The sequence below is a fragment of the Dromaius novaehollandiae genome, chromosome 2 (assembly GCF_036370855.1).
Source record: "Dromaius novaehollandiae isolate bDroNov1 chromosome 2, bDroNov1.hap1, whole genome shotgun sequence".
Classification (NCBI taxonomy): domain Eukaryota; kingdom Metazoa; phylum Chordata; class Aves; order Casuariiformes; family Dromaiidae; genus Dromaius; species Dromaius novaehollandiae.
Genome location: NC_088099.1, coordinates 47,790,011 through 47,818,006, shown reverse-complemented (window position 1 = coordinate 47,818,006; position 27,996 = coordinate 47,790,011). Strand labels below are relative to the sequence as shown.

The 27,996-nt window shown below is 39.9% G+C and overlaps 1 protein-coding gene across 1 annotated transcript; it reads left to right on the top strand.

Annotated features, from left to right (window-relative positions):
• The first annotated feature begins 2 nt into the window (after positions 1-2).
• PIK3R4 (phosphoinositide-3-kinase regulatory subunit 4) lies at positions 3-27,906 on the top strand. Its single transcript, XM_026099508.2, has 20 exons — positions 3-129; positions 380-1,187; positions 2,521-2,654; positions 2,821-3,403; positions 5,699-5,833; positions 7,619-7,840; positions 10,334-10,507; positions 11,724-11,869; positions 13,914-14,117; positions 14,942-15,143; positions 16,655-16,854; positions 18,014-18,224; positions 20,668-20,833; positions 21,584-21,748; positions 22,957-23,168; positions 23,440-23,571; positions 24,746-24,846; positions 25,922-26,010; positions 26,463-26,571; positions 27,276-27,906. The coding sequence occupies exons 2-20, from the start codon at positions 458-460 to the stop codon at positions 27,444-27,446; spliced, it is 4,086 nt and encodes a 1,361-aa protein (XP_025955293.1). The 5' UTR covers positions 3-129; positions 380-457; the 3' UTR covers positions 27,447-27,906.
• The last annotated feature ends 90 nt before the right edge of the window (positions 27,907-27,996 follow it).

The following is a 27,996-nucleotide window of genomic DNA, read 5'->3' as shown; positions in this document are numbered from 1 at the left end:
GAGCTCACGGCACCGCCCCTTCCCCCGCCCGCCTCGTGGTGCCGGTTCCGCCGCCCGCGTCCCGCCTCGCTCGATCCCGCGGCCGGGGCGGCCCGGCTCTGTCTGGGGCGGGCGGGGCGGCCGCGGCCGGTGAGTGCTGCGCTGGGGGAGGGGGCTGTGGGGGCAGCCGCTCCCTCCGCCCTAGGGGCGCTGCCGCGGGGGGAGCGCGGCGCCTGCGGCGGGGCGGCTGCCCCCTCCGCGGGACGGGGTGGGGCCCGGCCGCAGGGTTGGGGGGGAAAAGGGAGAAGGTTCGTTAATGCGCGTTGCGCGCCGCGGGAGCGCCAGGCCCCACGGAGGGGTGGGGGCGCGCGTTGAAAATCTCCCTCCCCTCGTTTTTCAGGTTTGCGTCCGCGCAGCCGGTGTGCGAGTGGCTCGGGCGCGGTCTCGGCGCGCTGCCCGGCGGTGGGGGGCTGCCGCCATGGGGAACCAGCTGGCTGGCATTGCCCCATCTCAGATCCTCTCGGTGGACAGCTATTTCTCGGACATCCACGACTTCGAGTATGACAAAAGCCTGGGCAGTACCCGCTTCTTCAAGGTTGCTCGAGCCAAGCACCGGGAAGGCCTGGTGGTCGTGAAGGTATTTGCAATTCAGGATCCGACTTTACCCTTAACAAGCTACAAGCAAGAGCTGGAGGAGTTGAAGATAAGGTTGCACTCGGCACAGAACTGCCTTCCCTTTCAGAAGGCAACTTTGTCTGAAAAGGCCGCGATGCTTTTCAGACAGTACGTACGGGATAACCTTTACGATCGAATTAGTACTAGGCCATTCCTAAATAACATTGAAAAAAGGTGGATAGCTTTCCAGATCCTTACTGCGGTGGACCAAGCACACAAATCTGGAGTTCGCCATGGGGACATTAAAACTGAAAACATTATGGTGACCAGCTGGAACTGGGTTCTTCTAACTGACTTTGCCAGTTTTAAGCCAACTTATCTTCCTGAAGACAATCCCGCTGACTTCAATTACTTCTTTGACACCTCGCGGAGGAGAACATGTTATATCGCTCCTGAGCGCTTTGTTGATGGTAGTATGTTTGCTACAGAGTTGGAAAACATGCGGGATCCTTCAACTCCTTTGGTAGACTTGGCAAATAGCAATCAGCGAACAAGAGGAGAGCTAAAACGTGCAATGGATATCTTTTCTGCAGGTACTTGAGTGATCCAGAAAGATCAGTGTGCTATTTATGGTGGGACATCGTGGTGCAGAAAAGCTTGGGGTTTTTTTGTTTTCTTTTCTTTTTTTTTTTCGGTGAGCTTAGAGAACAGCATGTGGAAAAACTTTATCATTTTAAGCATACGTCTGACAAATCCAAATCTTTTATCCACAGAAATAGCGGAAGCATAATAGTAAGCTACGTAACTCATGTGCATCACCATGTTAGCTGAGCAGGAAGAGTGTGAACTATTCTATTTTGGCTCAGCCCTGCTCTGGAAAAGAAGTGGTTCTACAAGCCACAGACTGTGATCTTCATGCAGCTAACTTCCTGAGGAGACACAGTACATGCCTCATGGGGGCCCAAGAGGGCATCCGCTTCAAGAACCTGTCATTGGCTTGGCCGAGGCCCAGCTGTCTGGGAATTGACTCAGCTTTTGGGGCAGACTGGCAATAGCAGCTTTAGCAGCCCCTTCTCATTTCATTTTTCCCACAGACAGGGAGTTGGATAACTCAGTAAGCCCCCTGTCATTATAATCCCACTCACAAATACATGACATAGTCCTATTTTGGGAGCCTCTCTTGAATCTTGCGCTTGTCTTGAGCAGCTTGAAAGCCGTAAGTTTAGTCCTTTAAAAAAAAAAAATGGTTGGAAGTCTGAACTTAAAGGCAATGCTTACTTCATTTTACAAGCTGCTCTATACAGGCAAGCTTCCAGGGTTCCACTGGTTTAGTGAGATGCTGACTATTGGGAACAAACTGCAGGACTGGGAAACAAGCCTTTGAAGAGAATGTGCGTACAGATTCATGTACGCCATAGGGGGGTTGTGTTTGGTAATCTTGTTATTTCTCACAGTGTATATGAGCTTGTCTGAATGAATCTATGCTGTCCCTCAACATCACTGCAGAAGGTTATTTCTTTACCCTCTGTCAAAGAGCTGCTAGTTTTGACCTCCTGCCTGGTCCATGCTGATTTACTGGCACTCTTCTTCCGTGTAACAATGATGTATGTTCCTTTTCTGGTGTTGTGTTTTCTAGTTGGCAGATGATTGAAGTCAACGCCTCAGGTTTCATAATTGCAAACTCCTCTGCTGTTGGCATGTTTGAAATAGAATACTTGGGAGACATACAGGCATCAAGTGCAAAAGCCAGTTTTGGGAGATTGAGATGCTATCCTCTTTCCCCAAGTTAATCTGGCAACCCCTTTGCCTTATTTTTAATTCATATAAGAGTTATGTAGGGTATGTTCTTGTCTGCATATGGACAGCAGAGGTGAAGTGGCTGTTTTATAGTCCTCTGACATCTTTGACTTTTTTTTTTTCTTCTAGGCTGTGTAATAGCAGAGCTCTTCACAGAAGGTGTACCCTTGTTTGATTTATCTCAGCTTTTGGCATACAGAAATGGCCTCTTTTCCCCTGATCAAGTCCTAAACAAAATTGAAGACCGTAGTATCAGAGAACTGGTAAGGATGGACTGCAGCATTAGAGCTGTTTATGTGGTTTGTTTGTAGTTTACTTCACCTACTTGGTGATGGATTGCTTACTGGTTTGGGGGTGTTTTTTTGCATTACAAATGTCTAAACCTTTAACCTTTTTCTCCTGCTCCCTCCTACCTCTGCCTTTCTCAAGGTCACTCAGATGGTCCATCGTGAGCCAGATAAACGTTTAGCAGCAGAAGATTATTTGAAACAACAACGTAACAATGCATTTCCTGAAATATTTTACACTTTCCTTCAGCCTTACATGGCCCAGTTTGCCAAGGAAACATTTGTATCGGCAGATGAGCGTATATTGGTCATACGTAAAGATCTGGACAACATCATTCACAATCTCTGTGGGCATGACCGCACAGAGAAAGCCGAGGGAGAGACAAAAGAGAATGGGCTGGTTATTCTAGTGTCTGTGATAACTTCCTGTTTACAGACTCTCAAATATTGCGATTCAAAACTGGCTGCTTTGGAACTGATTCTTCATTTAGCCCCAAGATTAAGTGTAGAGATTCTGCTGGATCGTATTACTCCTTATCTGTTACATTTCAGCAACGACTCTGTGCCCAGGGTGAGGGCAGAATCCGTGAGGACACTAACTAAAGTTCTTGCTCTCGTCAAAGAGGTGCCACGCAATGATATTAACATTTACCCAGAATACATTCTGCCAGGCATTGCACACTTGGCCCAAGATGAAGCCACTATCGTCAGACTCGCATATGCTGGTAAGAGGAAACCCAACCAAAACTCCAGATCTTGTGAGGTTTTTTTGGGTTTTTTTTTCTGTATTTTCCTAACTGTGATTGTGTTCTCCACTACCCAACATCATGCAGCTTGCTGTTTTCATTACAGTAAATCTTCCCAGAAGCCTCAGAAATGACTGCAGGTAAAGATACCTGTGTTAGCTTAAGCTAAATGGCGCAGGTGGTAGCAGCAGCAGCTTAGTACTTAATGTGAGCTGACTTGCATTAACAAATCAGTTTTCAATCTAGATCTGTACCCAAACTAAATAAAACAACTGTGTATAAAACAGTTGACACTTTGCTCTCTATTAGATGATTTTTTTTTAATTAAAATTCATTTTTCTCGGTAGTGCTGTGTGTAAAAACAACCTGCAGAATGTGCATGTTTGTTCTGGACTGCATCCTGGATGTAGCACACTGCAGGTCTGCTCACAGCCAAGGGGGGGGGGGTCAGAGCAGTAGAGCTCCATGTGCAGGGAAGCAGGGCTAGATAAACGAGAGTGTAACAAATCAAACCCACTGTGTATCAAAGGGTATGAACAGGGCTCTCTGGGCTTGCCTGCCATATGCAGCTTTTATTAATTTATCTTAATTGACATTTCATTAGCTCAGATTGTTTGCTTAGAGTGGACTGATTGCAATGAGTAAATAGGAAATTCATTTAAAACATCAGTTTGTTGTTATGCTTCACAGTTATTTTCCTGCAAAATTAAACTTGATATTCAGTGGCGGAAATCATATTACTTGCTGTGTGACAGAGTGGCTTTTATCTTAGCAGATGCTTTTTTTGTACGTTATTCAGATATCTGAATTCTCTCCAGTCAGAAAGAAGTTTTCTAGCAATACTCTTCTTTACTGCTTACTACATACCCTTATTTGCTATTACTAGATTATTCTACCTGCATTTGCTTTTTTTTTTTTAAACTGCAAATCAATTCAGTTGAAAATGTCATAGATGATCTTTTTCTTTTGTTTATGAAGTACAATGATAAAACTAACATTAATTGTTGAAGGCAATACATAGTTAATGGAACCGATTATTTTTGGTCACCTTGGTCTTCCAGGTTTAGAACTATGTAGAAGAACCACTTTCTCACCCTCTTGTTTTTATTTTTGGATTAGAAAAAGAAAATAAGCCTTAAGAAATTACAGTTTATTTATAATGCATTTTTAAATTAGCTAATATAGAACTGAACTTGTTAAATAAACTGAAATGGGGGAAAAAAAACAAAAAACAATCTATTTTTCTGCAAGTATGGAAAGGCTACAGATCTCAGTACCCAACAGACTCCAGTTGCATCTGCTTAAATGGAGATTCTCTTTCTGTTCAGTGGTTTGACTTTCTAATTTCAAACTGAGTAACAGCTAGAATATTTGCAGTAATATGGAGTGACTATATGAATTATAAATGGTTCCATCTGAACATGGGTTGCCTTCATTTCAAGGAGCTTTTTTTTTAAGAAAACAAATATAAAATAGTCTTTTTTATTACTATTTTAAATGTATTTTAATACTTGAATGAACTTGTATTACTGTAGCACACTTTTTGGAGGTGGTTAAATTGGTGACTTACAGGATTTGACCTGGTCTGTGGACAGTCGCCATTGGCATGCTGCTGTTATCTTGGATGAGATTCAGAACGACTGTTTAGGTTGGACTTGTGCCTTGACAGGATTATTCCTGTGCCAGCAATGGCCTGACCCATATAGTCTGAGTAGCTTCAGCAGCTTCCAAACAGTGCAGGGCAGTGCCAGATTGTCTGGAAAGAGATGGGGGAGAAGTGTCTTAAATCTGGAATCCAGCCCACAAGAAAAATCCTGTTGTTACTCTCTAGGGTAATAATAAATATATATCCTGGAGTGCCTTTTTGTGTTGTTTTTGTTGCAGTCTACCATGCTGACATCTTAGTTAATTTGGGTTAATTTTCCTTTAAGTTTCATGAAGTTATTTAATCATCAGGCTGGGATTAGGTGACATTTAGGGCTATTCTAGATGGCTAAAACTAGTTGTTGTTACATTTGATGTCCTTATAATTTTTCCACTTATTTACATGACCAAAATACTGTGTAATTTGATGTACCTGGCAGCTTCACTGAGGTCAGAGACAGTATATTCTGAGTTAGAGCTGAAGTGGGTAGACAGAGCATGTAGTGTAACTTCAATGCAGTTTGCCCATCATTCCTGACACTGTCAGTGGGATATCAGTAGTAAAATAATTCCTTGGGGAACACCAGACTATTGTAAAAAGTAGAACAACAAAAATGTTTTCCTTTGCAGAAAACATAGCATTGCTGGCAGAAACAGCTCTGAGATTTCTGGAATTAGTACAGCTGAAAAACCTGAATATGGAAAATGAACCAAACGGTGAAGAAATGGATGAAACATCTCACCCTAGCGATAACTATGACGCAGGTAATGTCACTTCTAATTACTTTGGAATGCTTAGAGGAGCTTTGGCCCAAGATTTGCTACTATGTTTCCACTGATTTTTTTTTTTTCCTCTCATCTCTAGGATTTTAGCCTTCCTATTAAGTGGAAAAAAATGCTTTGCCTCAGTCAATATCAAAGTGTATCTGTTGCAGCTTCATTCTGAAGCTGCATATCCAGCTTCACCCATAGTCCCGTAAACAAGCTAGCAGCATGAAAGATGGAAAGGGGACTGTGTTCCAAATACCACTTCCACTGAAGTGCCAGGCAGGGGTTAGCTTTGAAAAACCTGGTAATGGCCTAGTCATAGTAAAGTATTTTTCTGTCATTCTTCTTCCTCTATTCCTATGCCTGGCAGTTCTTGCAGATCTTTTGTCTGAAGATGTTGATTGATAAGATGTTCTTGAGCAGTGATTTTGCTATCTTCACCAATCGGAGCACAGAGGATGAGTTAAAATCCTCAGGATGGATTTATTTTTTATTTTTATTTTTGAAAGGAGGGATGAGTAATATGTGAGCTGTGTGTGAGTGATGTGTAGATTTCCTGAACAATGCCAGGCAAGTTTTCTGAGTTGAAAAGGGTTTGTCATTTTTGGACATGTTGTTTTTGTTGTGGGCTGAGTGGATCAATCTGTGACTAATTATAATTGTTAAAGACCCTGCGCATGCTCCATCTGGCAGGAAAAAAGTCATATGTTTCAAATTTTAAATATCATCCTGTAACTATTTAAAAAGAAAAATCCCCTTCAAGTTCCTTCGCTTAAGGCACTGTATCTTTGGAATTGCTTAGCAGTGACAGAAAGGAAGCCCCATCCTACAGACTGTATTTCTAAGAAGTACTGTCCTGCATCCCTCAAAATAGCTTGAAGACGAAAGAAATGATTTAAGGAAGAAAAAAGTTTGAATAATTCTATTCTTTTTACCCTTTTAAAAGTAAGCATGAGAAATTTGGACCCAGAAGGAAAATCTTCATGTGACTAACAGACTTACGCAGCCAATTAACTTGTCTTCTGATGGGCTGTGGGCAAATGGTAATCGGCCAGCAAAGTGGGGATAGCAACATCTGAAAATTTTACTGTGCCTGTTGAGAGCCTCCCTTGTATTGCTTTTGTTACTGGCTCCTACATCAACAATGCTGTTATTTCCATTTAATAGAAAAGCCTCATACAAAATTCAGTTGTTCAGTTAGTGGGTTTTTTTAAGTTGCATCATGGAGTGGAAGCCAGGGGCCAGGTCATTTTAGAATTATTAGCTGGCAATTGGAAGTACACACTTTTCTTGGTATTGTTTCTCTCTGTATTCTTAATGAAGCTAATCCATCTTCCTAATCAAAAATATATTGCTAATCTGTTGTCAGTTTACAAACTTTGAAATCGACAGTCAAATAAATGTATAAAACCAGTATTCCCTTGAAGCATTTTGTTTACTGTTGTAACATTGTTGCTGACTCATTCTGAAGCTTCTTCACATCTGCACTTTAGCTATAAATGTGATAAATTGGATCATCTTAGTTGAAGTTAGGATGAACTTAGAATACATTTCTCTGTTAAAGGTAGGAATGTGAGTCTGTCTTTTTCTTGTCCACCACTCTTGTGCTTAGTCTTCTGTAAATCAGTCCATGGGATTCTTGTGATTCTGCTGCGTTGTCCATCTTGTGGAAGCAAGCGTTCTTTGGGTGATGTCTCGGTTTAACTTCTCTGGCAGCAGGTAGTACATATATGTGCATATTGTTTCTTGCCACTTGAGTGTCTACTCTGTTGTCTCTTGCAGAGCTGCAAGCCTTGCATGAAATGGTCCAGCAGAAAGTTGTTACTTTGCTAAGTGACCCGGAAAATATTGTGAAACAAACACTAATGGAAAATGGAATAACACGTCTCTGTGTCTTTTTTGGACGACAAAAAGCCAATGATGTTCTCTTGTCTCATATGATCACTTTCTTAAATGATAAGAATGACTGGCACCTTCGGGGAGCTTTCTTTGACAGCATAGTTGGTAGGTATTTGGTTTGGCCAGACAGATGCCAGTATAATTAATTCTGTTTTTATAAATCCTAGAAACTGTTAATAGTTACAGAAAAGCCCTTTATGAAAACCATAGAAATATTTACAGGAAAGGACACAGATGAATTTTTGGCTGTAAATGTTTCTTTTTAGAGTAAAGAAGAAACACTGTAAATACAAATATCTAATTTTTTGTAGCCCCTCTATTGAGGCATTTAAAATTAGGTTAGATTAACATCAGAAAGTTTAAATGCTACTTTTAAAAAATTTTTTTGATTTTTTTTCTGAGGCTACTAACTGAAAAAGCTAAATTATGACAAATAAATCCTGACACTTCTGAAAACCTTTTTAGTAGATACATCACTTTGCATGTTTGCCTAGTCCTTTTAACTTCAGTAGAACTGTTTGTGTGATGAAAACTATGCATCAGTATAGGCTAAAATTATAATTTGATAACTTTTTTTTAGTGCTCTAAAATACCACTGTTAGCTCAGAAAACTTAGTAAGTGAATTCATAGCTTTTATATTAGCTGTTTAGTATATCTGATGGATCTATGTATGTGCTAAAATATTCCATGTGAATATTGCTGAGAGTTGCTGCTCAGGTCTTGCAGGTCGAGAAACCTTTCCCTTAGCAGACTGCAGTATCATTACCTGGTACTTCTGGTACATGGCAAGAAAAAGGAGCGTGATCAAACTTCCAGCAGTCTCATGATACGTACACACTCCATTATACCTGGAAGCTATGAAATGCTGGGCTGGCAAACCCTGCCAAGATAAAACGCTGATACTTGCCAGAATTATTTTAGGAGGAGCGATGGGGTGGCCCAAGCATAGGTCTGAGCATCCTCATTTCTTGCAAAATGCACGAGAGATAGGAGACAATCTGTGATAGAGCCAAGACACACAACTGTGTTTAAGCTCCTTCTTCTCTTCCAGTCTCTGTTTAAAATCTCCACAGAAGTATTCAAATGAAGCTCAACAGTCAGATTTTTTTTACACTGTTTCACCCAAGCTTTTGCATGCTTTTACAGCTGAGCTCTGTAATTTGTATTCAAGAATGTGCAGCTACTGCCACCTGTGGCTGTGGGCAGATACCCCTTGGTGCCATTGTTACCGAAGAGTATTCCCCTTATCTGTGCCATTTGTCTTTTTTTCCCTCTTCTTTTTAGCAACTGGTTGCAATGCCCAGCATTAATACATTATTACCATATTAGAGTAGAAGTGATAATGCTATTTTGCGCTTAATTTTGATTATGGAGGGAAAAAATGTGTTGAATTTTGTAGTATTTGTCAACCTTGAGTAACTGAGTTAGAAGCAGAGACAGTTATGGTCCAAGCTGTGTATCACATATGGCGGACAGCAGCAATGATAGGCATGGGCTGTTCAGTGAAAAACTAATTTTTCTCTCTTGAGGCTGATCAGAGAACTTGCCCAGTTGTTATTTATAGGAAGGAATGTTAACCTGATGGCTAAAGGAATGATCCGAAATTCAGTGATGTCCATCTTCCTGACAATTGCCAGAGACTGATTGTAGTAGATGAGTTTATCAAATCCAAACAAGCAATTCCAGATGAGAGTTTCATATGGTCATTTACTGGCTGTTGTGGGGGGAAGGACCCCAGGAGCTTCAAAGAGCTTAAATTGATTTTTTGCTTTTAATTGTCTTCTTTCTAAGATTTTGAAATATATTTTAAAATTGAATTTAATTTTGAAATTAGGGGTAAAGTGGCTTCATGATTACTTAATACTGATACTTAATCATTTTTCTGAACTTTTATGACTGTAAATAATGTTAAACTAGTTAACTAAACAGAAAACCTTGCAGGAACTTAAGGCTGGATGTGTTCTGGAAGATTCTTCTAAAAGTCAGTTTTGACTGTTAGTAATGCTTTAGTGGATGAATGCATAGCTGTTACAGGCTTTCCTTATTGCTATTCAAATTACCACTACTGGTAAACAACAGACAAAAATCCGGCTAAGGGAACCTTCCATCCTCCCTCATTTGTCCCTTTCCCTTTACAAATGCAGCCACTGCATCCCCACCTCTTAGTTGCTGTTACTGCCACTTTATTTCAGACTTTCCCTGGCCAGCTGTGGGTTTGCAGTCTGGGAGGGCCTCTGCAGGCACAGGGATCTGCTCTTGTCAAACAGCTTTCAGGATATTGGCCCAACTTTGTACAGAAAGCATCTTCCTTCTTTTTTAATGACTAATCATCTATTTTCAGATGTGTCCACGGAGATACTAAAAAGAGATACTTAACACCAGCAATGAACAGTTCTGTCTTATTTTAAAAGTGTGGTTTTCTGGGGGTTTTTGTGGGTTTTTTTTGTTTTTTTAATTTCAAGCGTGGAAGATGTAGACCTTGTAATGTGAAATCATTTAACTTTTCATGGTATGCTGTGTAGAGTAGCAATTTTAAACTTTGGGGAAAGGCAAGGAAGAGCTACTATGGATTTTTATGTGCTCTTTTTATGTTTCAGGTGTTGCTGCTTATGTTGGCTGGCAAAGCTCATCAATTCTGAAACCTCTGCTTCAGCAAGGTCTCAGTGATGCTGAAGAATTTGTCATTTATAAGGCCCTCAATGCTCTTACTTGTATGTGCCAGTTAGGGCTCTTGCAAAAGCCCCATATATATGAATTTTCTTGTGATATCGGTAAGTTGGCAAATTGTATACTAGTTTGTTTTTGTATTTAAGAAAAATACTACATAAAGCTTTACTGTCAGCTTAGCTGTCCAGTATGCAAACCTATGGCACCAATCTCAAATCTACTGTGAACTGTGTTAACGGACTGTTGCTAGTCAGACCATGTTACTGCCCAGGAGTCTAAAATAATCATTTTGATGGAATGAATTGGAAGCATCTTCTCTGACTTTATACAAGACAGGAACAAACAACACTTTTTTTTACTTAATCTTTGAGTCCAACAGCCTTCTGCTTTCAGATCTTTACTTATTCCTCATGTCAACCTCCAGTCAGCAGAAATTCCTGGTTACTTCTGGAAGTTGATCGGACATATAACTTGCAAACTTTCTCTTCTCTGTCAGCCTTTAGGGGGAGAAAAATTCAGTCCTTCAGACAATACATGACCCTCTCTTTTTCCTGTTTCAGGCACCATAAAATTCCGTTTAACTCATTCACAATCTGTAATAGATCCTTGAATACAGAGTTGGTCTCCCCTGCTTTCCCATCAGGCTTACTATCTTAATTCAGACATGCACAAGATTCATGAGTTATCTATGGAAAAGATCAACTGATCTTTTGAGACTTAATCTGCTTCTTCCTGATGTTATGGCTTTTAAAATACACTCAGATTTTGAGGCAAATGAGCAATGATTATATCTCATGACTGAATACAGTCCTTTGATTACAGTTATTTAAAACTCACCTAATTTTAATGGACATCTGAGCCTGACAAGAAAACTTACTGATATTCTTAGAATATGAATAGTGGCTATTCAGGGAGGGGAGGGGAAGAAGGAATAAAGTATTTTCTTAAATTTAAAAAACACCGCTTTTAGGATGCTCCACAGTTGTTCAACTTAGGACTTATTTTTGGATTAGTCTCCTTTGCAAACCTGGAGCTGGCATTTAGGGAATGAAATGCTTAAATAGGAAATTATGATTTTTGGCAACAGCAAGGAAAGAGCATTAAACTCTTGAACACCATGATGAATCTGGGACCAGTGAATTACATGAAATAATTTTCCCAGTATGGATGTCCTAACACTTGGTGCTCTGCAGGAGGAAAGGCTGAATTTGGAGATGATTCTAGGGGAAGGAAATGAAGACGTCACAGGCTGCCAAATACAGGTTGATTTTTGTCTGTTTAGTTTGAATGACATATTTTAACAGCCTAATTTTCTTTCAGCACCTTTCCTGTGCCACCCTAATCTTTGGATACGTTATGGTGCAGTGGGATTTATCACTGTGGTAGCACAATATTTAAATATTGCTGATGTCTACTGCAAGCTAATGCCATACCTCCGTCCTTTTATCACGCAGCCAATAATACAGGTAATACTTAAATATTGATGTGAATATACCTTGACCAATGATAAATCTTGGGTCTGTCTTGGCCATGGTGCTGGATATAAGAACATTAATTTTTTTTAAATTAAGGTTAGAGATAATATAGTTTCTTGATTTCTGCTAGCAGACATTGACAGATGTGGCTTTGGTTCAAGTCTTTCTCTGTCATGTTTGCAGTCAACCTGTTGTGATATCGTGCTAGTTTATAGGAGTCTAAAAGGCATGAAAAGTTTGTTGTGAAAGATGGTACAAATGCATTTATTTTTTCTAGGAGACAAGTAATCTGTGTGCAAGTGTTTGTGTTCTATATTTTTATCTACAAGGCTGAGTATTCTAGCCCTGCCTGCCCCACTAGCACGTTTAACTGTGTGCTTGACCCCCTGAAAACATGAGCGGTCTGTTAGCTAGCAATTGCCATGCTTGTGATTTCGGCAATGCTATTCATGTGTGTGAACACTTTGCCAAGAGTGCTGGCAGAGTGCTCAGCATGAATGAGTTAAGTCGCTGCATAACAGCCTGTGCCTAGTAATGGTCTGCATAGCGTTGGTATGTGGTTATATAGACTTCTTTGTGTGTAACTTTAGGAGCTGTATAATGCATCTTTCGGGTGATTAAACAGAAGAAACCAAACACAATTGCAGTATGTATATTGAAAAGTATATAATGTCTCTAATACTTTCATAAACTGTGGAGGTAGTAACTTTGTTAAAATAGTATTTTTCCATGTTTGCATCTTTCTAGATGGCTTCTGCTACATTTTAGGTATTGGTTGATGAATTAGTCTTGCTCATTTCCCACTTCAGTAAAATTTTTACTATAGTTAGTGTTTTACAGTGAAGAAAAGAAGTAAAGGGCAACACTGAGTAGGATTACAATAAATAAACTTCCACCTTGAACTCATTTTGAATTTGTTTTTCATGTGGCCAGTCAGTTATGAGGAACAAATTATAGTAAAGAGATCTTCTGGCACTGTTGTGAAGAAAGAATTGCAGTCCCCTCCCTACCACCCCCAGTAATTATTTTGAGTATTCAAACTTTGTATACAGGCATTGATGTCATAGTTTGTGGCCAAATTATGTTTAGCAGTTCAGCTCTGAGACTGCAAACTGGTGTCTGTTTCATGAATATGGATTTCCCCAGCACTGCTACCATCTTAAGACCTAAGGCATGTTAGGGTTGCAAGTAATCTGGATTGTGTACAAGATTTTGTTTCTCCAGACATGTTCTCTGGACACAAGTAGACACTGAATCAAGACCTTTTAGAATAGAAACCTGTTGTTTTTTGTTGTAATGGTAACAAATAATCTTTAATGACTTCCCCAGAGTTAAAGGTTTTAAACTATGCCTTAATTCATCAGTTTCTTGTAGCTGTTTACTAATCTAATATTTGAGTATTGCTTAATTGAGTATTGCTTTGAGTATTGCTTAATTGAGTATTGCTTTGAGTGTTGCTTAATTGAGTATTGCTTTGAGTATTACTTAATTACATGCTTGAGCATCCTTATGGCCCTGGGAACATAGGAGGAAACCCAGTAATCTGACAGACGCAGGGAAAGATCTCTTCTAACTAGTGTTTTTACAAGGTAGGTGTAGGTCAAATCATGGCAGTTTGAAATAGCCATTGCAGCAGCAGTAGAATTTTTAATCTCATCTAGCAGAACCAAGTTAAAATTCTCAGACTGCTGGGAGAAGAGGGAAAGAGAACAAAGGAAATGTGAAATGACCAATACGGGGAAAGATCTTACTTTCAGGAAAGGAGTTGAATTGAGATTATTGGCAGTCAGGTACAATAATTTTGAAGTTCTAGAATGATTTTTCTCATTGTAAGTTGGAAGGCATCTCTTTCATGACAGAGCTAGAAACTGTTTTTTAGAACTTGCCTTCAGAGGAAAAGACTGTTTTTATATTTTCAGGCCGTAGGTTCAGTTACTGACTTTCAAGCTAGAAAAAAAATGTGAAACCATTGTAGATATGAGACAATAGCATTTACTATTAGATTCCTTGCTGACTGCTTTTTTTTTCATTGCAGATAGATAAAGAAATAGTCTTGCTAAGTGTACTTAAAGAGCCTGTCAGCCGTTCCATATTTGATTACGTCTTAAGATCAAAGGATATCACAAGCCTCTTTAGACACCTTCACATGCGTCAGAAGAGGAGGAATGGTGCTCTCCCTGACTGCCCACCACCAGAGGACCCTGCCATTGCACAGCTGCTGAAGAAGCTACTTTCACAAGTGAATATTTTTAATTTGTACTTTAAAAGTCAGGCTTGCAACTCTTGGGCCCTGTATATCTGCCCAGAGCCTAACCTTCCAGGCACTGCTCTGAGGGGCTGCCAGTTCCAGGTTCTGATCGTGCAAACCATTGACTCCACTGATTTCAGTATATGATTGTAGGAGAAAAAGTTCAGAAATTAAGGAAGATCCTTAAAAGATCTGCCAGAAATAGGGCAGTCATATACCTGCATTTCTCAAACACATCCTCTTTTTAAAGACTTTGGCTGTATGTCTCAAATTACTAACACATCTGAGATGCATCAGTTTTACAGAACATGCACTGTGTAGTGTGTTAGAGAGGAGTATAGGAGGCATAGTAATACACATGCATTTAACAGTGCCAAGGCCAAAGGGAGATGAAAAGCTTAGAGACTTATAAGAAAAGAGGTACGCTAAGAATCACCCACCCAGAGCAGTGAGAACTGTGAAGAGGAAGGACTTGCAGCTGTGTGGGTTTGGTTTTCTCCTGTGCTTGTGAACTGTAAGCATGGTCCAGTGGGCAAATAAGTAGATTGCACTAGACAGTGATTTAATACTTAAATGCTGTCTGCCCTTGCACCATTCCTAAGCTTCCTCCTGAGGAGGAAGGATATTATCTTATACTACAGCAGCTTACCCAAAGACTTGTATGAATGATAGACTGCTGTCTTGAGTTCTGGGGATGCACTCTCTCCTTTCACTTCTGAGCCAGTCATTAATCTTATTGCTTCATACATCTTCATGCCTCAATGCATGTTTTTGTCCAAAAAAGAAATAATATCATATTTTCTCTTATCCTGTAGGGAATGACTGAGGAGGAAGAAGATAAACTATTAGCACTAAAAGACTTTATGTTAAAATCAAATAAAGCTAAAGCCAATATAGTGGATCAGAGCCACCTGCATGACAGCAGTCAAAAAGGGGTGATTGACTTGTCAGCTCTGGGCATAACTGGAAGACAAGTGGATCTTGTTAAAACAAAGCAGGAGCCTGATGACAAACGTGGTTGGTATATTTTGTGGTCTACCTGGATAGATAAAGTATAGTCTTTCTTTTAGGGTCAGAGAGTGAAGTCTTTTAATTTACTTAGCAAGTGTTCTGAATCATTCAGTCTATATAATTATGTGTTGTTGCCATCCTCAGTGAATTTGCATTAAGAAAACCCAGCACAGTTTCTCTATAGCTTGATGCTATTTGAAGTGTGAGGAGCTGGAGTGCTTTCTGAATCAGTGAAAGATTGGAATATTTTCCTCTGAAAGAATTTAAATTAGTTTGACTCCATTTGCAATAGCGGCATGCGCAGATTGTTCACCTAGTTGTGACAAACAGGACTAGTTGCCCATGGTAATTCAAAGAAAATGATGAAGGCTGCATTTCTCCTACCTCCCTTTCTTCTCAAAAGGCGATGAGCTCTTTAACTGTGAAAATCTAGAATGCTTTTTTGAGGTACCCTGGGGGAAAGTGAGATATCAGCATGATGCTGAAACAGGCCAGCACTGAGGAGTGCTAAATACCACTCATCCACCAAGTATGTGCTTTTTGCCCTAGGGTTCTTCAGCTGCCCCCCCCCCCCCCCCCCCCCCCCCCCCGTTCTCCTCTCTGTTGCCTGCTCTTCTTTCTGTTTGAAAAACTTCTTATTTCCGTGTTCAGTTTTGAAATCCACATGCTGCTAACCCTGTTCCAGTTCTGTATCCCCCAAATTCTTATACTTCAGGCAGTGTTTTAGCCTCTTTGCTCTCTCGAACCTGCAAGTCCCTCTTCTGTACAATCATTGACAGGCACTGTGGTTTTAGATATAAAAATAGAGAAATATCTGCAAACAGTTTGACTATCGTCATCTTAGTTCTAGAATTATGATTCTTGTCTGCAAATGTACTGCATGTCATTTTCAAGGAAAGTATATAAGCATTTTGTTTGTTTTGTTTTGCATCCTGTGGCATCAGGAGTAGACAGGGTTTAAAAGTCCGTATATGAAGTCTGTTCTTGAAGTGACTTCTTTCACCCAAAACTGTTGGCCTGCAGTTGTCCTACCTCTGACTTTTCATGGACTTCATCCAGATTTAAATAGTTTCATAGGTTTCCATTTCTCTTTTTATATTCTGTAGCTTTAAGTGATCCCAAAGGAATGCTTACCTAATACTCTACTAGACACTCATCTTGTCTTATGCTAGTAATGGATTAACTCTCATACAGAAAAATTTGTCATGTGAAGTCTAACTCTGCAGCCTTCCAGATGTGAAATATCTGGAATGAATTATTAATTGGTTCAACTGTAGGATTAAGGAGGTGTAAAGAGAGCACTTGCCATGTGTATTTTGTTTGTCTCTAAAATCCCTATCAGCTGGCTTAAACAACTTAGCAGTATATTTTTCTCTCTTCACTATATAAATAATAAATTGGTATATAAACATTGGACTTGCATGTAGCCTGAAAGTCATGACCAACCTAAATGAATGTTGTGATGATTACATGTCTATCTGTCTGTCTCCTCTCTTTTTTTTCTTGACTGCTTACAGCTAGAAAACATGTAAAGCAAGATTCAAATGTAAATGAAGAATGGAAAAGCATGTTTGGGTCCTTGGAGCCATCTAACATCTCCCAGCCAATACCCAAAGGACATGGGCAAACAACCGATCCTGAAGCTATCCAGGCTGGGAAACCCCTTCGTTCGGAGTCCTCAGCAGGCATTTGTGCTACTCTGTCATCCTCTCCACAGGTACTGCTGAAAAATACTGTCTTTGCATCTCAGACCGAAATGATTTGGTCACTTTAAAGCCAAGTGGGACTACATTAACATGGCATTCTCGTTTTGTCTGGAGGTTATTTTACATCTGTGCTGTGTTCTGGCATTTTTCTTCAGCAGAGTAGCTAACTTTCAATTTCTTATTTTTTAAAATAAGAATTGAGAGAAGGTGAAGGTAGGTTTAGTCCCTTGAACAGCAGTATTTCACTAGCAAATACGTGCCTTGTACTTAAGGGATGGGGCTTTGTGGATTAGCTGGGTATTGGGCTATTAGGCAAATTTTAGGTAAATATTAAGCTGTTAGCCAATTGATGTATCCTGGCAGGAAAGACTTGCCCTCAAATCGTAGACCCTGATTCATGTTGAGAGGAAGAGAAGAGATGCCGTGACTTTGATTTGCAATGTGAGAATTGGTGTATCACATCATAGCAGCATTTAGGTATCCTGTTCTTGTAATAATCAGAACTGGTTATGGAGGGAAGGGCAAAGGAGCCTTGCAGGTTGTGGAGTCATGTCTTGACACTGAACACTGCTTTCTATTCAGCTACTAGTTGGAGATTAATTTCTGCTAGCTTTAAATGAGCGTTCCCTCTGGAACTAAGGGGAAACACTCAACATTTATTTCTAAAGGCCAATATAAAGAAATAGTCATTTGAGAGCTAAGTTGTCACTTTGTCAGGGTAAAGAGCAATAACTGCTTATGTAACATAAAGAGGCATGCACAGCATATTACAGTTTTACAAATAGAATATATAACAGAGTAGGCAAACAGGGCAGAAGTAGTAAATGGTTACACTTTTCTTTAAATAATATTTTCCACTATTTTTGGTGGTTTTGCAAAAGGGATGCTTTAACTGAGTTTGTATTGTGGTGGCTCTGAAATCTGTCACTTTCTTTAATTGGGTTGCTATTGTATACCTATGTTCAAACCAGTCACTTCTGCAAACACCAAATCTTCTGTGCTAATTCATCACTAACTGAACTAATAAAATAAACTTCCATTTTTCTTCTGAAAAAATAAATCTACTTACTGAGACCCAATAACTTTAAGAGCAGGATTTGTGTGTGTGTGCATGTGCATGCATGTGTGTACAATATGATGTATGCATTTTTAAGTGCTTTTGTCTTACAGGCCACTGATGGGATGGCTGTTCAACCTAGGAAACCGACTATACAGCTGTTGAGCAGTACTGCGTCCCCTTCTGCCTACCAGTTACGTATCACCACTTGCAAAACTGAGCTTCAGCAGTTGATCCAGCAAAAACGAGAACAATGTAACGCAGAAAGAATTGCTAAACAAATGATGGAGAATGCAGAGTGGGAGAGTAAACCCCCACCTCCAGGTAAATCCCATGCCACTGAGGTTATTAGACAAAAAAGGAAAGAAAATATCTTGAGTCAAAATATAATCACCCCAAGGGAAAAATGAAGGAGGAAAAAAAAAAGAAAGAAAGAAAACATGAAATTACCAGTTTAGGAAATGTGCTTACTAGGCAGAATACCTATTTGACATAATATGTGTATGACCTATGAAAGAGGGACTGGAGCCCAGATCTTTACCTGTGTAGTAACAGATCCAAAGCACTGGTCTAGAACCCTGTGTGTGCTCTCTGTTCCCGTGAGTTTTCTGTAGTGGGATGTTTGCAGCAGGGTATGTGGCAGGTGACTTGCCATCCTGTAACAGCCTGTAGCTCAGTTTGGGCAAGGGAAGAAGCACCACACTGGGAGGCAAGAAATGTATTTTGCTTGGGGTCATTCCAAATTCTCAGCCCTCCTGCATGAAAGTTGTAACCATTTGGCCAGGTTTTCTTACACAGTGGCACAGGTACTGAGGTGGGCTGTTTGATCTGCCCTTGCTTACAGAGGAGCCTGCACCCACCAGCAGTGGTGATAGTGACCCAGGTGCCCAGCCACAAACAGAAGATGTGTGCCCCCTAACTGCACTGTTGCTTTCAGAGGGGAAGAAGAGACATTATTACCTCTTGTTCCTCTTCCTTTACCAAAAAGGAGCAACATTCAGGTTTTGCTAATTATGACTTTAGCTTTGGAAGCAACCTTGGGAGAAAATGCTGGGCTTTAAATCTCAGGTATCTTCCTACGGCCCAAAGTTAAATTTTAAAGCTCCAAACTGAGACTGGGATTTATCCAGATTAGTCCTGAGCATTTTCTCTATTCCACATGCTTGTTCCTGGGTATCTCATATGGAGATGCCTGACTGCCCTCTGCTAATAGGAGCTCCTGTGTTTAAACTACAGATGCTGGGAGCCAGACCTGTACCAGCTAAGGTTGCAGTAATTAACAAGGTGATGTTAAAGTCACCAATAAGTGACTCTAATGTCAGAGCACCCATCTAGGCATATGTAGCTACCACATCAGTTTAAGGGAAGTAGTAGAAAATCATCAGGAAAATGATCCAACCAGATAGCATTTGGGCGTCACTAATCCTGACTGAGCTTGGCTAAGCCATGTGCTCATCTTTTCAAAAGTGTTGTACAACCTGTGAAATAGTATGTCCTAATTGAACTCACTGACTTGCTCTGTCCTCACAAGTTGCTGAGTGACAGAAAAATGTTCATATTTAAAGTCTGTGTCTTACTCCAACACGTGCCACGATCTGCACTTCATTAATCTTCATCTATAGTTAAGCCTTCCCTGAAGCAGATGCCTGTTAGAAGTGTAGTTAGATGCTTCTGAGTTGCTGTATTTCAGAGGGGGAAATATATCACACACAATGTTGGCAATTGCTTGGCAGGGGTTATTGCATGGCAGCTCAACCCCGCAATTTCTTTTTGAGGGACTTGGGTAGACTTTCTATGGGCTTTAGAAGAGCTGTCATTGCATTTTGTTAGGTATGTAAGGGTGACAACGTAATATGTAATACAACATTGAGTCTGTCATTTAAGCACTCTACAGTCGATCCAGGAATTTAAGTGTGCTGGAATGTGTTGCTCATTATGTATGTTTTGGTCATTTGAGGCGTTGTCATTTGCAGCACAGCAATCTGCATGGGCTGATTACAGGAAAACTGTGCGCTAGTACCTCTACAATGTCTACATATTCTGCATGGGCTCTTTGTAATTTCATTGAATGTATGTGGAACCCATCCGAAAGAAAAAAAGAAAAACACCCAGTTCTGGCAAAGGGCTTTAGCTAGAGTCTAGGAAATAGACTTTTGCTTTCAACTGATAAAATGTGTTACCTATTTTTTAACATAAAAAGGTAGTCCTGTGTAAGATTTTGTTGGTTTAGATCAAGCAAGATTCATTTGAGTGCAACTTGCTTTCACTTCCTCATTTCACTGCCAGTATCAAGTGTTACAGTAGTGACAGTGCGCACACATCAAGCTGCAGCTGACACAGCATTTCCAGATACTGTGCTGAAGCCTCTGTAAAGCAGAGAAGATACTCCATAATGAGTCCCAGCAATGATGTGAGCAGAGAAGCTCTACCAGCCACAGTAGCTGGGGGAACCGTTATTTTGGCAACAGGTGGCTAGAAACAAGATAGAAAAAGAACAGCAATGCATGGCCAAGGTGGTGAGATAAGCAATGCTGGTACTGCTTTTGGCTGATCTCAGAATATTCTGTTCAACAGTAGTAAAAAGTTTTTCAGAGGTGTTCAAATGCCTAATTCACACCAGTGGAAGATTGGCATGTCAGTGCCTTCTATGTTTTGAAGCTGTAGTGGCTGTATCCCAGTATATCTATTGGTGGATAGGATTAGGGGAGTTTTTGTTCCTAAGTTATGAAATTAACCCCAAACTTTACTTTTTTGTTTTTCCCTGTAGGATGGCGTCCCAAAGGACTGTTGGTAGCTCACCTTCATGAGCACAAGTCTGCAGTGAACCGCATTCGAGTCTCTGATGAACATTCCATTTTTGCCACTTGCTCGAACGATGGCACAGTGAAAATCTGGAACAGCCAAAAAATGGAAGGAAAAACTACTACAACCAGGTAGCTGGTGTTTTAGAATAGAAAATAAAAAGAGCAAAATATGAATCACTGTTGTGCATACACTGGAGATTGAATAATGAAAGATACTGGTCTCTTGGCATGCAACTATAAAACATTAGGTTGCATTCACTAGCAGTTTTGGGGGGGGGGGGGGGTTTCTAACTAATTTTAACACCAAAGGGACTGTTTCACAGTTGCAGTAATTACAGGCTTTTTGAATTCATTTTTATATGTGTATAAAGATATGCTGGCACTGCTGTTCAAAGCCACCTGAGTTTTTTGGAACAAACTTAGCCTTATGCTTAACTGCCTCATCCACTGATATTTGCAGCAGGAAAGCTGTATTGCTGATTGAAGCACAAATGGGTGGGTGGTGTAGGGGCTGACAGTCCTCTGAGAAATGTCTTTGAAAGGAGAGGATGTTTGTCTCAAAATACCTTTGATAAAGATGCAGTGGACTGCAGTGCCAGCAAAATAACAGTAACTACAGTATGCTACTTTGATACAGACTTACATGAAGCTTTTGTTCTATGGTTAAGCTTGCATAGGCAACTCAGGCTTTGTTGCTTTCTGAATCTGGAGCATTTAGAAAATATTATTTTCGCAGTTCTCAAAAGTTGTTGGTTTTGAAGTAGGTGTTTGAGATAGACATATTTCTAAGAGTCTAAGAGATGTTTTCTGAAAGTGCCGTAAAAAAAAAAATTTCCCCCCACCCTCTCTCTTCCCCCCCCCCCCCCCTTTACTGTTTAGATCAATTCTGACATACTCTCGGATTGGAGGACATGTCAAGACACTGACATTCTGCCAAGGCTCACATTATTTGGCTATAGCTTCCGACAATGGTGCCATCCAGCTTCTTGGGATTGAAGCATCAAAGCTCCCTAAATCTCCTAAAATTCATCCAATACAGAGCAGGTATATACTTACAGTGGTTAAATCTCGCTGCAGAGCTCAAGCTGTTAGTATAGCCCTTGGTCAGTTGCCTTTTCTCCAAGATTCCTGCTGGCCGATGCCAGGCTGTAGTGGAAAGTTGCAATCAGTGATCTTCTCCTGAATTATAAAGAAAGGTTGAAAGGCTAAAAAGTGGGGCTAAAGATTGGTAGCTCTAGGTTATTGATACTTCCTGCAACTCTGGACTAGTTATGTGCTTGAATCAGTCTGGCTTATTTTTCAATTGTTATTTTTATGCACTGGCATTAGTGGTTTCTTACCTCCTCTGTTACAATGTTAATATTTATAAAACAATTTTGGAGGCTCTTTTGTAGGTCATTAGATAAATGTTCATGAATGTACATTGCATGGTTTGGCCTCAGGCCTGCAAGTTTTTCTCCCAGTCTTCTAATGGGAGGGAGGTGGCAAAGATATTGGGGATGCAGTACTTCTTAGGGGAAGGTTTGGGGATGATTTAACCCTTTTTTTACCTCTCTCCCTGTGAGCAATTTGAATATTTGGCACTGCTTCTCATGGCTTTTTCTTCTAGCTTGAGTGAGGGGCACATCCAAGTTCCATTTTGTTTGGCCCCCTGTCAAATTTAGCAACCCATCTCAAAGACCTTTTTTTCCTGTCCAAAGGAAAAAAAAATTTTTGTCCCAAATGTCCTTTTTTGTTTGGGATTAAGTTCATAAATGAAATGAGAGAAATATAATGGACATGGAAACTGAAAACCAAAGACACATCCTGTTTGGCGTACACTGCATTTGTGCCTGAAGGTGTCTGTTTGCACATGCTCTAAGTGATTGATTACAGTGCCGGCAGTATGACAGTGGAGAAGATAAAGCCATGTACTGTTGCTGCCCAGAAAGTTTGGGTAGATGAGTATCTAACAAACGTGATGAAGTATGAATCTAGCAGAAATATCTGATGCATACTGGGAGACCCAGGGCATGGAGTTATATTGATGTTTGCAAAGAGTTGCTGACAGCATTTTACTAGCCTGCAGGTCTTGTAGGCAGAGAGGTTTGAGAGAGTTTAAGCATCTGGTGTACTAAAATTGGAAAGTACTTTCTGGCAGAGGGCTTGGGAAGTAACATGAAGAGGAAAATGCTGTCCAGCACTACCTACTAAGAGGAGCATAAAGAAGCAAACATTATCCCCCTGAGTTTAATTTATTTCTTTTAACCCAGATCCTTAGATTTGAAGGACGATGGGTGTGTGGTAGATATGCATCACTTCAATTCAGGAGCACAGTCAGTGTTGGCTTATGGTACAGTTAATGGATCTCTGGTTGGATGGGATTTGAGATCTAGCAGCAACGCTTGGACACTGAAACATGATTTGAAGTTAGGCCTCATAACATCATTTGCTGTGGATATACACCAGTGCTGGCTGTGTATTGGTAAGCTTGATTTTCTTAATAGCTTGCTTTTTTTCCAGTTTGGTTTTTCTTTACAATAACTGTACCTCAAGCTTCTGCTTGATCTGATTGACTGGGGGTATGCTTTTCTCCAACAAGGGGAGGGAAAATCACTCCTGATCTACTTGCAGGAAGTATTGTGCCTTGTAGCTATCTAAGACTGAAGTCCCATATACCTGGGAACAGAACACAAGGATACAGGCAAAAACCTGTGCAATTATCCCTCTGACTGTGCAAAGCTTTCTCTCATCAGGTACAAGCAATGGTACCATGGCATGTTGGGACATGAGGTTTCAGTTACCGATCTCCAGCCATTCCCATCCTTCCAAGGCCCGAATCAGACGCCTGCTCATGCATCCTGTCTATCAGTCCTGGGTAATTGCAGGTAAAAGATGTCTTAAACTCACCTAGCAATTGTCAAAGGTCGTGATTAAAGAAGCATCTGTTTCAACTTCTGCTGCGAGCGCTGGGGCCTTTTTTCTTTTTCTCTCTTGCTTGTGGTTTGCTTGGGGAGAGGGAAAAGGGAACATACGTAGTCGTGTTCTGCCATTCTGCCCTTCTTGGCTTTTTAAAATTAAAAAAAAGAAGAGTTAAGCCATCATGAGAATGACAGCCTTTAGAATTCTCTTCTAGAGCATTACAGCTGTCATGCGGTTTCTTGCACTGTGTGCTGTCTACCACATCCCTTTATAAGGGTATAATATTATAAAAAAATAGAACCCAAACTCATGACATCTTTTGAGGTTAATGGGAATTATGCCCCTGCCTTCGGTGGGTTTGAGCGTTGAGCCTCAGGAGGGTGGAAACGGAAAGGCTGTTCCATGCCTAGCTATCACTTGAATCTAACCCAGCTGTTTTATGTGTTAGAGCTTTTGAAAATCTGCCAAGACTCCTCATCTAGTGTGTTCACAGCTGTTCATCATGCTGCTGCATGTGGCACTTTTTTTGCTCTGCTAGTATTAGAAAGTACTTTAAGTGGCTGTGTAAGGAATGCAATCTGAAATGGAGAATTAGCTTAAACTAATGCTGCAGTAACAGAGCTGATAAAGTTGCTACAGAATGAGATCAATTTGGGCTACATATTTTACTTAAACTTGTTTTTTAACTAAAATAAGAAGTCAAACCTATGAACCACGCTGGGAGCTAAATAAACTTTTTGGGGGGTGGAGGGGAATCACATGAAAACAAGGCATGATTTTCTGTGCTTGCTCACTTGGTTCTTCCCTGCTAAAGAATAAACCACTGACAAAGTTTACCATTTTGGAATATTACTAAAAAGTGCTTACTTCCTAGTTGATGTCAAATATGTAAACAGTCCCTTTAACAGAATTTTTTGCCTGTATACAATGAAACATGGATATGAAACTGCATTATAGCAATTGAAGTCTATAATCTTGCATTGCTCCCTTAAACTGCCCAGGAGTAATCTCCAAATTCCCTGGTGACCTTGCTGAACAGACCATCCATTATCCTCAAGAAGGGATAAAAAGTTATCCAGGGAGAAAACTATTTGTATGTATTTCACTTGTATGTGTTGGCAATATCTTTCTTTCCTGTAGCTGTTCAAGGCAATAATGAAGTCTCCATGTGGGATATGGAAACTGGTGATCGACGCTTCACTTTGTGGGCCAGCAGTGCACCTCCTCTTTCAGAACTGCAGGTCTGGGATCCTTTTTATTTTCACATTTCTGTTTTTTATCCTGGGATAAAATAACCTCAGTCCCCGTGCTGTGCATCAGTCCATTTACCTGTCTGCATGGCCTTGCCAGTCTGGCACCAGAAATTTGCCCTGGGATTTATTTTGGCACTATAATTATGTTTTGCTGTCAAAATCAAATCCCTTTTGTAAAACAGCAGTTTTACCTGAATCTTTGCGGATGTATTCTTTTATCTGTGGAATATATATGAGATGCTCACTTGCTGTATCCTGTCGCATTCTCACAAAACCAGTGAGCCAACCGAGCCTGTGAAGATTTTAGCAAAGACAAAATTCACAGTATGGTGCTTTGTATTTACTCTTACTTTCTGTTTTGAGGATTGTGGGTACCTCGGTAAGCATCTATTGTTTTGCCCACTCCTTCTGCTCCTTCCGTAATATATGCCACTGTTATACTTAGCTGTAGGTTTAGAGTGTGAAGTTCCTCTGTTTCTAGGAGTTAATTGGAGAAAGAGTAATTTGAAATATCTTCCTTACAACGCAAATATATAGATAAAAATAACCACAGATTTCTTCTATAAATGTTATAAATGCAGATCTGGAATTTACCTAAACTTGAATTTCTACAGGCTACAAAGACTGCAGGTTCATTTTGGTTACTCACTTTGCAAAACCAAAGAGGGAACTTTGATTCAGTTAGTTCTCTGTTGTGTGCCTTCCTTCATACCTTCATAGCTTAAAGGTTTGAGCGTCCCTTTGCCTTTCAATGTGATTCACCTGCATGATTCTGTTAGAAATAATCTCTCTCATTTGTCATTTTTGGGAATGCTTTTTGGAATCTTAGAAACTGTGTTACGGTGAGTTAAATCTGTTGCATCGTTCTGTGAACCGTAAGGAGCAAAAGGAAGCATTTTAGCTTTAATGTATTAAGATGTGACTTGTTAACAAAGTAACTTGGCATTTGTCATAAACACTTCTAAACTGAATGAGTGACTATGGTAAAGAATGAATCCCCTTTGTGAAGCATGGCAGCAGCTATTGGTAATAATTTTTTATATATGTATTTTTTCCCTACTAGCCTTCTCCTCAAAGCATCCATGGAATATACTGTAGTCCAGCATCTGGTAATCCTATATTACTGACGGCAGGCTCAGACATGAAAATAAGGTAATAAAAAATGGTTCATTTTTTTGGCGCTCCCCCTTCTCGTCCCTGCCCTGCTGGTATATTAAATTTCACCAAGCATTGCATAAGTAAGCTTCAGCATTATTGTTTTGACTTTTCAGAGATGTGTTCGTTAGTAAGCATCAGTGAGTTGAGGGAACTGTGTTCTCAGCAAAAGTAATGCAAAACTTGGTCCTTCTCTGTGAAGTGCAGACAATCGTGCTATTTTGTAAAGTTCTTGATAGGCTTTGTGGCAAGAAGTGAAACAAGTTCTCCTGTGTAAGCCGGATACAAGTATTGATTTCTCTGCATCCCTCTCTTCCACTAAGTGTAGAAAGCATACAGCATTTGTGCTCATTCATTTTCACTGTAAAAGCATGACAGCTTTTAAAAAGATGTATTAAGCTGATAACAAAACTTAACACCTCAGCTTTATTTTGTTTCTTTGTTTTTAGGTTTTGGGATCTAGCCTATCCAGAGAGATCGTATGTTGTTGCAGGAAGTTCTAATTGCCCATCTGTTTCTTACTACAGGAAGATAATTGAGGGCACAGAGGTGGTTCAGGTATTTTGGTTTTTTTATAGAAAAAGAAGTAACTTCTGGAACTAGCCATTTTACTAGCTGTTGAACAGAACAATGTTTTGTTTCAATGTGATTGAAGGAATGTTACTTCAAAGATGACTGTAAAAAATACTGGAACATCTTTACCTGCCTCCATAATTTGCAGATGCACTAGACAAATTTTCATATAATTATATGAGCTAAAAAAAAAAAAAAAAAAAAAAAAAAACTTAGACCCTAACTGGCCTGGATTCTCTATGGACTATGATCATAGGGAACGTTTCATGTGAGGTTCTTAAACATCTGTATTCCTGCTATAGAACCAGTGTTTGAAAAACCTTGGGGAAGCTAAGATATATGTAATACTGTAGCTTCCCCCCGCCCCCCCCCCCCACAGGAATGCCAAATCATACTACTTATTGTGTCATTGAAGTAAATGAGATATAACTGTGGTTTCCCTAATCAGACAGCTGTCATGTCAGTTCCAATCAAGACCTAGGTTGTGTATGAGAAAGAGAACTGAACCAAAGAGTGATTAGAAGAGAACCATTGAAGGGTCATTGTGGATTATTATTATTATTTTTTTAATATAAAGTGTTTTCTTGAGAATTCAGAAATACGGATTTTCTTACACTGGCAAATATGAGGGACTGTTTGCTTTTGCAAATGCTCACCTTTCTGAATATAATTTTCACTTTTTTGTATAGGAAATTCAAAACAAGCAGAAACTGGGGCCCACTGATGAGACCCCTCGGAAGAGTCCAGAGTCTCTCCCAGTTGGACATCATGATATTATTACAGATATTGCAACTTTCCAGACCACTCAAGGATTTATAGTAACTGCATCAAGGGATGGAATTGTTAAAGTATGGAAATAAAAGTTGCACTAATATATAGTATGTAAATATTTGTAATAAAGAAATGGCGTTATAATGAAGTTTGAGGACTGTTTCCAAGATCATGGAATAGAATGGACTTAAAAGACTATAAGGGTGGTGATAAAATCAGTTATCAGTATCTTACCACCCTATTAAAAGCACTTCTTAATCACTCATTTTATTAAAGATATTTGGTATCTGTAGCATTTGCTTGAAATACCAAGCAGTTTATGAAGAAAATGTTTAGCCTAGTGATGACTACATTGTTCTTCAAGATTCATTCAGAAAATGATTTAAAAAGTCCCACGTTACAGATTATAAATGTGTAAAAAGCAAGTAACTGGTAAAACTACTTCAACATCTGACTTTTCCTGTGTTGAATCTGAGAAATGAAATAAGAACCAGATGCACTAATGTCCCTGTGTATTCTAATAAGTATAATAAAGTCCACTTGAGCTTCCATGTTTGTTCTGTCTGGGTCTGTTTATATTCATTGTTCCTCTGTTTAGTCTCAGTTGCCAGAGCTGTTGGGCTGTTAACTATACTTTGA

Coding starts and splice junctions, on each gene's coding strand:
- PIK3R4 (XM_026099508.2), top strand. CDS start 458: ATGGGGAACCAGCTGGCTGGCATTGCCCCATCTCAGATCCTCTCGGTG. Junction 14,118..14,941: donor TGAAGAAGCTACTTTCACAA/GTGAATATTTTT, acceptor CTTATCCTGTAG/GGAATGACTGAGGAGGAAGA. Junction 18,225..20,667: donor GAGTAAACCCCCACCTCCAG/GTAAATCCCATG, acceptor TTTTCCCTGTAG/GATGGCGTCCCAAAGGACTG.